The 10,883-nt window shown below is 42.6% G+C and overlaps 1 protein-coding gene across 1 annotated transcript; it reads left to right on the forward strand.

Moving 5' to 3' along the window:
* Nucleotides 1-2,943: 2,943 nt before the first annotated feature.
* On the forward strand, nt 2,944-10,643 carry ZBTB33 (zinc finger and BTB domain containing 33). The gene is made up of 2 exons (XM_059157604.1): nt 2,944-3,181; nt 5,663-10,643. Exon 2 carries the CDS (start codon nt 5,665-5,667, stop codon nt 7,681-7,683), a length of 2,019 nt encoding a protein of 672 aa, XP_059013587.1. The 5' UTR covers nt 2,944-3,181; nt 5,663-5,664; the 3' UTR covers nt 7,684-10,643.
* Nucleotides 10,644-10,883: the final 240 nt, after the last annotated feature.

Here is a 10,883-nt window from a genome sequence, read left to right on the forward strand (position 1 = left end):
AGAGAGAGAGAGAGAGAGAGATCACAAGTAGGCAGAGAGGCAGGCAGAGAGAGAGAGGAGGAAGCAGGCTCCCTTCTGAGCAGAGAGCCCAATGTGGGCCTCGATTCCAGGACCCTGAGACCATGACCTGAGCTGAAGGCAGAGGCTTAACCCACTGAGGCACCCAAGCGCCCAGGGCTCCACATTTTTAAAGCCCTTTCAGGGAAGGGGAAAAGGCAAGGCAATTCTCTTGGCCACCTTGGTGCTGGTAATGCTGGTGTAAAAGAAATGACATCATGTCTTCCAGTTTACTGAGAGGTAACCAACAAACATTTTATATCAAGAGTGCAGCTACTACCACTGTGACCTGTATTTCAAAGATACATCTCATTTTATTTTTTTTTTTTTTTTTTTTTTTAAGACTTTATTTATTTATTTGACAGAGAGAAATCACAAGTAGGTAGAGAGGCAGGCAGAGAAAGAGAGAGGAGGAAGCAGGCCCCCTGCCGAGCAGAGAGCCCGATGCGGGACTCGATCCCAGGACCCTGAGATCATGACCTGAGCCGAAGGCAGCGGCTTAACCACTGAGCCACCCAGGCGCCCATCAAAGATACATCTCATTTTAGTTTTAGTCAACTAAGCTACTGAAAGGCAAAGAGTTTCTAAATTTTCAAGAAGTACTTTGTCCTGGTTCCTAAAAACGTCTTTTTTTTTTTTTTTTTTTGCTCCTAAATTTTGGGTGAGGATGACTTTGGAAAATGGTCATTAATGGTCATTAATCTCCTAACTAGTTTTGTTAAATCTGCTAATTCATTTTGTTAAGTGCTCAGTTCCAGGAAAATACTAACCACCTGCTTTAGTTTCCTTTAACAATAGTGGACTCCTATTTCCTGTGAAATGTCTTTATATTAAACAATGAAACTCATAATTTTAAGTCCTAATTTTTAAAAAGCCCAATAATGCAGTAACTCACACACTGTTTTCTCACAATACAAAATCTTGAAGAGCCTAAGGAATTTTATGTGGATTTCTTATTTCCGCATGAAAATACAACTGTATTACACCACTTTGGTATTTTTCTATGGGGCTTTACTTTATTGACAATGTAGAATAGATTAGGGATGGATCAATGGTGACATTCTTGTCTGATTTCATGTTGAAGAAAATTAGATACAGTAAGATTTGTTTTCATTCTGGAATATCCTGATGGACATTTTCAGCAAGGTTTTTGTACGAAGGAGGCACAGGGATTCCGACTGAAAGATAAACGGGCAAATTCAAGTATTGGGAAATAGAGGACATATCCTATACGTATTTTTAAAAAAAGAGTATGAAGGTAGTGAAAGGCCTTAACTGTTGAAGACAAAATCTAATATTCTGGCTCCTTAGTTGGATATGATCAATAATCAGCCTAAAGGGAGAGATTTTGCTCTCCAAACACCCATTCTGTTGCTCAGTTCATCACGGTACTCAGTCAGAAGTGTATTACCAGAGGGTTTTCAAAAATTACCAGGACTCGGGGCACCTGCGTGGCTCAGTGGGTTAAAGTCTCTGCCTTCCACTCAGGTCATGATCTCAGAGTCCTGGGATCCAGCCCCCCACTGGGCTCTCTGCTCAGCAGGGAGTCTGCTTCCTCCCTCTCTCTGCCTGCCTCTCTGCCTACTTGTGATCTCTCTCTCTGCCAAATAAAGAAATAAAATTTAAAAAATTACCAGGACTCATTCATTAAACAATTATTGAACACCGATTATGCGTCAGACACCAAAACCACCTGAGAAGGAAATGCTATGTAAATAAAAATAATAAATTAACAATTAAGTATTAATTTAGGGGTGCCTGGGTGGTTCAATGGCTGGGCTCAGGTTGAGATCCTTCCATCCTGGGATCCAGCCCCTGTGTGGTCCCTGCTCAGCGGGGGGGGGGGGGGTCTGTTTTTCCCTCTCTCTGCCCCTCCCCCCACTCGAGCACGTGCTCTCTAATAAATGTGTAAAATCTTAAAAAAAAACAGGGGCGCCTGGGTGGCTCAGTGGGTTAAAGCCTCTGCCTTCGGCCCAGGTCATGATCCTAAGGTCTTGAGATAGAGCCCCGCATCGGGCTCTCTGCTTGACAGGGAGCCTGCTTCCTCCTCTCTCTCTGCCTGCCTCTCTGCCTACTTGTGATCTCTCTCTGTCAAATAAAGAAAATATTTTTTAAAATGCTTTAAAAAAAAAAAAGAAAGAAACAAACCAGTGCAAGTGTTGATTTATTCCTCTTTCAAGATACAGCTCAAATGGGAACATTTAGTTTGCTATTTCCTTCTCTGTGTTCTATAACCTTGCACAGGTACTTTTGTCGACGTTGGTGTAACCATCTACTGAGATCTTTGGAAAGGAGACCTTGGCTTACTCATTTTTGTATTCCACGGCACCTAACGGGAGATTTGGAATAGCTCAAACAGGTGGTCAGTAAACGATAGTTGAAACGAAGGGATTAAGATAGCACTGCATCATTTAGTATTCAACTTAGAAGGCAGTCTGGTGTCCAAACCCTAGACTGAGTTCTTAAAAACAGTGGGATGCCGCTGTTAACTTGTCATCCTAGAACTTGAGTCATCCTGAGTCCATCGATTCGACTTGGTGATATTTATTCAGATTCTATTTCAAGGTGGTTTATCGTCTAAGAGACGGGCTAACGGAGCCGTTTCAAACTTGTAAAAGAAATGAAACTCGTACGGTCTCCAAAAGTTTTCATGCCCTAGAAGGTTGTGCCGACTTTAGGATCCCAGCCGCGGGACACCGACCGCATAACACCATCTTTCCCTTCCCTTTTTCCCACCCTTTCGCCCTCCGGAAAGGGCCGAACGTTCCCAGAGCTTCCCAGTCTCACTCCGCCCCCCGCGGAAGGAGCCGAAGGCAGCGCCGGGCGCCGAAACGCGGCCGCCGAAACGCGGCCGCCTAGAGCTCGGGCCCTTCCGGAAAGAGCCGAACTGCGCTCGGAGGAGGAGGGCGCCTCCGGCTTCCGCGCTGCGCCCCCGCGCTGTGCCCTCTGTCGGTGGCGTGGGGCAGCTGTAGCAGCGGTGGCGGCAGCCGCGTCGACGTCGACCAAGACTGGAGCGACGTTTAAAGAAGGAGCCGAATCGCCGCAGAGTCCGGCTTCTGGTCGTTGGAGGGCTCCCACCCGTCCGCGCGGCCCGACGAGGAGAAGCGGCGGCGCCGGGAAGCAGGTGAGGACCCGGCCCGGGGCCGGGAGCGGCGAGGGAGCGCGCCCGCTGCCTCCGTCGCTGGGCCGCGCCTGCGTTTGCATTCTCCTCACTTGAACCAGGAAGCCGCGGAGTCGGAGGCTCCGCTGCTCCGGCCCTTTCTTTGTGTGGGCCCGGGAGCGAAGGAGGGGACGAGCCCGAGGGCCGCGGCGCGGTCCCCTCCGCCGTCAGGGACCGGGGGGCTGCCGGTGCCCTGGGTAGGCCCGGCGCATGGGGAGCCCACCGCGGGGACCCACTTGGCTTTTTCCTCGCCTTCCGCCTGCCTTTTTGTGCCTCCTTTTCTCCTCCTAGCCCCTACTTTGATTTAGAGCTTTTCTGCCCGGCCCATCCTCCCCTTGCGTCCCCTTCTCTGGGCACAACAATGCCGCCTGCTTGGCCTCATCCCCTCCCAACACCCCACCCTCCCGTTCGCCACCTTCTACTTTCCCCGGCTCGTCGGCGGACCCCCGCCCTGGCGGTGCGTTCCTACCTCCATCTGGATTTGCAGGAAGCTGCCTTTTCGTGTGAATTGGGGTGAAAAAAAAAAAAAAAAGAAAAAAAAAAAAAACACCTCGGTTGCAGCCGGCTGGGTGCAAATGAGGAAGAGGGGGTGGAGTAAGGAAGATGGGGTTCAGCTGCCGCAGGGAGCCGCGTGTCGGTTGGCTTTACTCGCTCGCGGATGGCGTTTCTCTCTTTTCCACCTTCACCTGCCTTCCGTCAAGGGTTTGTCTCCCAGCGATGCGGAATGGCTTTTCCGGAGGCAGGTCGCAGATCTCGGGGTGGGTTCAGAGCGATCTGTGCGGTTCCTGGGCCCACCCTGACGGGGAAAAGCGGGAGGAAATCTAAACAAAATGAAACCAATTCCCAGTGTCACCTGGACCCGTACGTTTGATGCATTGCCTCCTTCCAAGAGCGCATTTGCAAACGACAAAAATCGTATTCGGAAAACCTGTCTACCTACTTAAAAGCGACTTCTGTCGAAATCCCCGTCTTTCGGAAGCCTTGGTGGCTGGCTCGCTGTCCAAAGGTCACCCTTGCAATAAGTGCCTTTAGGGTAACCTGGAATTCCTTGGTACTGTTAAACGAGCAATGCCTTATAACAAATGATCTTTCAAATCCTCATTTCTAGACTTTTTGCTTACTTTTTGTTTTTAAGCTGCAGTTTTGAAAATTTCGAAGATGTTTGAGACGCCCCGCCTTCCACGTGTATATAACTTAAGCACTGTGAGGACAGTGCTACTATTTTGGTAACATTAAAGGGAAAGAATATTAGCAATAAAAGTGTTTCTCTACCTAAAGTACTTATCAGCCAATTGTGTGTGTGTGTGTGTGTATAGATATTCTATAGAAGTTAAATACATAAAAATTAAATATATAATATATGTATGTATTTTAAGCTACTAGGCACCCTTGTTACTGCAAATGTATTCTGTGACGTGCAAAAAAAGAATGTTTTGGAGTGGTACACAGCATTGCTCTTTACTGACCCCCACCCCCTTTTCTAGAGTGAGGAACTGCTCTGCTCCATTAAGTTTATGTTTTCATTTTCACTAACATATCTGGTATAAAAAAAGTTTTCATACCAGTGTGTGTAATTCTTTACATAATTCTTTACCAACAAATTGAAATGTTTCATGTTTTCATGCAAATAAGCATTAAGAAATGGTGACCTTTCCTTTGTCTTATTTTTTTCACAGTACCATCTGTTGACTTCGCTTGGCACTCTAACATTTCACCTCTGGAGATTGTAAGAGTAGAGAGGTGAGGGGAAGGGGCAAGGAGATGATGAAAGGGAAGAGAGCAAAAAAGATGTTTCATAGTTTATCTAGGTGAGGCACCCCGATTTAAATAAGAACAGAAAACTGACCAGCAGTCTGGAGGTAATAATTGTCAGTGTTTATAAACAGTTTGGTCATTGGCTGTAGGGAGTAACTTTGTGAATGTGTTCTTAGGATCAGTTAAAATTTAGGAAGAGTATAGGATGGCTGTTGCACACAGTAAGCTTTTCTGACACTTAAATCATTCGTTTACAGGTGCAATAACTTTTGTGTGTTCACGATGAAGGCTTTTTCCCTAAATTTTTAAGATTGTTAAAAATGAACCCTTGAGTCTTCTTGGGGACAGAACCCAAAAGTGGAACTAAGAAAATTAATTCTAATCTTAAAAAATTGCTTAGTGGTGACACATGTATCTGAGATTCAGAGGAAGAGATTACCGCTCAGATCTGTAGATCAATTAAAAACTCACTTGTCTCTTCTCAGGGGGAAGTCATGAGATATGACGCATGGTACAAAAGCCAGCCTGTATGAACAGTTTATATGCAAGCCAGAAATTTATGCCGAACTTCAGTTAAAATTTGAATACACCTTCGAATGGTGCTGCAGCTTACATTCTGAAATGATAAAGTACTTCTTGTTTTTCTTTTCTAATCTTCTCCTACCCCTTCCTCCTCCCTTTCTCTTATAGGCATGGAGAGTAGAAAACTGATTTCTGCTACAGACATTCAATATTCGGGCAGTCTGCTGAACTCCCTGAATGAGCAGCGTGGCCATGGACTCTTCTGTGACGTTACCGTTATCGTGGAGGACCGAAAATTCCGGGCCCACAGGAATATTCTTTCAGCTTCTAGTACTTACTTCCATCAGCTCTTCTCAGTTGCCGGGCAAGTTGTTGAACTGAGCTTTATAAGAGCAGAGATCTTTGCCGAAATTCTCAATTATATCTATAGTTCTAAAATTGTTCGTGTTAGATCGGATTTACTTGATGAGTTGATTAAATCAGGGCAGCTGTTAGGGGTTAAGTTTATAGCAGAACTTGGTGTCCCATTGTCACAGGTTAAAAGCATCTCAGGTACTTCTCAGGACGGTAATGCAGAAACCGTACCTCCTGGTTCTGGTGACAAGAACCTTGAAATACAAAAGTCAAAAGATGAAGCCCAAGATAACGGGGCCACTATAATGCCTATTATAACCGAGTCTTTTTCCTTATCTGCTGAAGATTACGAGACAAAAAAGATCATTGTTACCGATTCAGATGATGATGACGATGATGTCATTTTCTGCTCTGAGATTCTGCCTGCAAAGGAGACTTTGCCGAGTACCAATGCAGTGGCTCAGGTCCAGCCCAACCCAAGTTCCGTTGCCATTTCAGATGTTGCACCTGGTGCTAGTAATAACTCTCCCCCTTTACCAAATCTCACACCTACTCAGAAACTTCCTACATCTGTGAATCAGGCAACTCTGAGCCAGACGCAAGGAAGTGAAAAATTGCTGGTATCTTCAGCCCCGACACATCTGACTCCCAACATTATTTTGCTAAATCAGACACCACTTACTACACCACCAAATGTCACTTCATCACTTCCAAATCATATGTCTCCTTCAATCAATTTGCTTGTGCAGAATCAGCAGACACCAAACAGTGCTGTTATAACAGGAAACAAGGCCAATGAAGAGGAGGAGGAGGAAATTATAGACGATGATGATGACACTATTAGCTCCAGTCCAGATTCGGCGGTCAGTAATACATCTTTGGTCCCCCAGGCTGAGATCCCCCAGAATGCCACTTTTGATGGATCGTTGGTACAGAAGATGCAGATTCCTACACTTCTGCAAGAGCCACTTTCCAATTCTTTAAAAATTTCAGATATAATTACTAGAAACACTAATGATACAGGTTTAGGATCAAAGCATCTAATGGAGGGTCAGAAGATCATTACCTTAGACACAGCTACCGAGATTGAAGGCTTGTCGACGGGTTGCAAGGTTTATGCAAATATCGGAGAAGATACTTATGACATAGTGATCCCCGTCAAAGATGACCCTGACGAAGGGGAGGCCAGACTTGAGAATGAGATACCAAAAACATCTAGCGGTGAGACACCCAACAAACGTATGAAAGTAAAACATGATGATCACTATGAGTTAATAGTAGATGGGAGGGTCTATTATATCTGTATTGTGTGCAAAAGGTCCTATGTCTGTCTGACAAGCTTGCGGAGACATTTTAACATTCATTCCTGGGAGAAGAAGTACCCTTGCCGTTACTGTGAGAAGGTATTTCCTCTTGCAGAATATCGCACAAAACACGAAATTCATCACACAGGGGAGCGAAGGTACCAGTGTTTGGCCTGTGGCAAATCTTTCATCAACTATCAGTTTATGTCTTCGCACATAAAGTCAGTTCATAGTCAAGATCCTTCTGGAGACTCAAAGCTTTATCGTTTACATCCATGCAGGTCCCTGCAGATCAGACAATATGCATATCTTTCTGATAGGTCAGGCACTATGCCTGTAATGAAGGATGATGCTGTTGGCTATAAGGTCGATGCTGGGAAAGACCCTGCAGCAGGGACCGCATCTACTCCTCAGAACAAGCCGATGACCTGGGAAGATATTTTTATTCAGCAGGAAAATGATTCAATTTTTAAACAGAATGTAACAGATGGCAGTACCGAGTTTGAATTTATAATACCAGAATCTTACTGAACTTTGAAAACTCCAAAAGTTGGGTTTGCATTCAGGGGCAGGGGTTTCAAAAGATCTGTAAAACAAATTAAGGTGAAAACGAGTTTATTTGATCTGCCACATCATCTGAAGGCAGTCTACTTGGATTATTTGTTGATAATTTTTAGAAGCAAAATATTCTGAAAGTTTGAGTAGAGATTGAGATACCCCCGCCCGAGTATCTGTTTGTATAGTTTAGCTTTCAGCTCGTTTTAAAGAGGCAAGAAGAAAAAAAAGCTTGGAGAGATAGTTTCCTGAATAGAATTTGAAGCAGTCTGAATGTTTTTTGAAAATAACTGGAGTTCTTAGCATACCCTAGTTTATCTTACAACGTTCCCCTTCCGTGTTAGCACTTTACTGCTGAATTCTCAATTCTCTTCATATTGAGACTATAAATGCGTGTTGTGTTTTGGATGTGGCATAAAAAGTAAACAAGAACTTCTAAAGTTGTTCTGGAAAATTGCAGAATAAGTCTGCTTGGTTGTGTATTCTGCTAGTCCAAATGGATAGCAACCTCCTGCCTCCCTCCCGCCATGAAAATGGCCGCACAGACAAGTGTCTCATCTGAAGAAAGAGTTTTAGCTAATTAGAATTGAGTTTTGCTTTTATTGCCATTGTCTGGAAAAACTTTGGTGGCTGGACTACTGTATATATACCTTCGCAGTTGTGGCCTCTGTGGGCAGAGATGTTAATGGAAAACACATCTCTGTATTGCAGACAGGAGGAAAGTTCTGTTGCGTTTGTTTTGAATTTTGTGTTCTTACGTGATAGAGAGTGGAAGTGAATGGAGAGTTCCCTTTTTGTTCATCTGGTTAAAAACGGTCCCCTTCCGAAATTTCAAAGTTTGAATCCGAAAGCCACCAAATAAATATTTCATTATGTATAAATCTTTATAAATGATAGATTCCATAAATGAGACTCCTACATATTTTAGGCAGGAGGCTACCGGTATATATTTTTAAATGTTCATATTACTTAGAATTTCTAATAGAAAGTTTTCATTCAAAATAGTTGAATTCATGATCTAGGATTTTCCTTTCACAAGACCTTTTAGGTTTTTACCCCTTCTAAAGTAAGTTCCATTCCATCTGCAAAGTGCTGCAATATTATAGCAATCAGAAACTATATATGTAATGTTATATAGGCTTGTTGATTCCCGTTTATCTTGCGAACAATACGTGTACCTTTCTTCCTTTTCAGGTGACACATATTTAAAACACTTAGAGAATAAAGTCAAAGCTCACTGAAGTGATAGTACTAAAAGGAAGCAGGTTGGAACAAATATATAGCCTAGCCTTTATAACAGGATTAATGTGTTGAACTTCTGTAAATTACTTTTTGCAAAGGAAAGAAATTAATAGATACTGAAAAAGATTGTTGTGAATAGTTGTTAGTCCTTTGTAACCTTACTTAAATATTTCTTAACTCAACATAGATATTTTCTTTCTCTTTAACTATGTATTTTTAAAAATAGTCTATTTCTTGACTTTGAACTTAAAGCTTTAATCATAATTCACGTATACATCATTCTTCTGATGGTAAGCTAGATTCAAAGATAATGGTTTCAGTGTTTCAGTTGGTAGCGGAGGGTATCAGGCCTCAGTATTTGCAATAACACGAGAAAGAAAAATGCTATAATCTTCTGCTTACCGAGGGCTAGAATGATGTGCATCTGTCTGTTTTCTGTTCTGAGTCTTAACATTCAAACCATTTTGCGAACTAATCCTTGGAAAAGTTTAAGTTACCTTAGAACTTAAGACTCGGATCTCTGGAATCACTATCTGTTTCGGTTCTGTGCAGATACTGACAACGTTACTCTGACTATAAGGTGCACTCAGAAATATTTCCGGTGGAAATCTGTGAGTTTCATTAATGCTCTTTCACCAGTTAGACATAATTACTTCTGTGAGTGTGAATGATACTGACAGCCAGCAGAGCTTCCAGACCTTTCAAATTTACCTGCTAGGAAAATTAGTTGATCATAATAAAACTTAAAGAGTTTCTAACAAGGCTATTAGGACAAACCAGGTATTGAGTCTGTAAGGGAAAACTGTCCATTCTGAAGAATAAGAACAGAATTATGCCCTGCTACTGTGCTCTGTGTCAGTTTTGAGTATAAAATTTAAACTCTGTGCCTAATGAAGCTGTCTTCTAGAGTTTTCTGGGGAGAAAGAAAACTGGAAAGTTAACTTGTATTTTTGCCAGAAGACTCTTCCTTGCATGTATGTCAAGGTCTTCAGTTTTTTCAGAAGTTTCTATATCCAAAGTTAAGAGTTTGTGTGAACTACTCCCTTTGGGCTGAAACCATTCACTCCCCGTGTTTATTGGGTTGGAGATCTGTAGCAAGATTCTGTTTAAAACTTACCATGGTGTTTTCCTATTTTGTACTTCGCTTTCTGGCTACTAAATTCCTTCTTTTTTCTTTCAAGTTGGCTGCAAATTTGCTCCTACACTAAAATACCTGTAAACCTTCTGGATAGGAACCGTTTGAAAATACCAATGTGCTGAAAGAGATGACAAAATGAAAATGCCCAAACTAAGCAAAGATTTTAAAATGCCATAGCAATCCTGCAAGATTTACTTTAAAACAGATTTTAAATAACCATTGTCATCTCGGTACTGATCCCCCAGATGCAACTACTATGAGGAATTGATGTTGTCTTTTTCCCATTGTACCAAAAAGATAAATGGTTAAAAATGGTCAAGGTATTTCGTATTGTCAAGGCATGCCTAATCTAAAGGATTAAATGTTAATTCAACAGCACTGGCTTCCTCACCTCTGTCAATCATACGAAACCGTGTTCATTTCCACCCAGTACTGTAATGTTCATACTTGTACAATCTTTCCTATCATATGACTTTAAGTTCTACTTTTCATTAACCATTTCCTGGTATTAGTTCATAGAGCTTCTTATGGCAAAAATAAAATGTTATAATTCTGATTTTCGAGTGTATTTTTTACAAGGTTATCTTTCAGAAATGATACAGACTTGGAGGACTTGGCTGGCTCAGTTGGTGGAGCATACGGGGGGGGGGTCATGAGTTCAGGCCCCACATTAGCCATAGAGCTTACTTTAAAAAAAGGAAAGAAATGACATAGACTCTACTATTTTGTTTTTCAGTTCAGAGGGTATTTCTGATGGCAGCACAACAAAGTCCCCCACTAGGTTTCTTGGGGTGCT

This window comes from Mustela lutreola, chromosome X, assembly GCF_030435805.1.
Source record: "Mustela lutreola isolate mMusLut2 chromosome X, mMusLut2.pri, whole genome shotgun sequence".
In the NCBI taxonomy this organism is placed as follows: Eukaryota; Metazoa; Chordata; class Mammalia; order Carnivora; family Mustelidae; genus Mustela; species Mustela lutreola.

What these genes read in the sequence shown, in the direction of transcription:
- ZBTB33 (XM_059157604.1), top strand. Translation starts at nt 5,665, where the DNA reads ATGGAGAGTAGAAAACTGATTTCTGCTACAGACATTCAATATTCGGGC.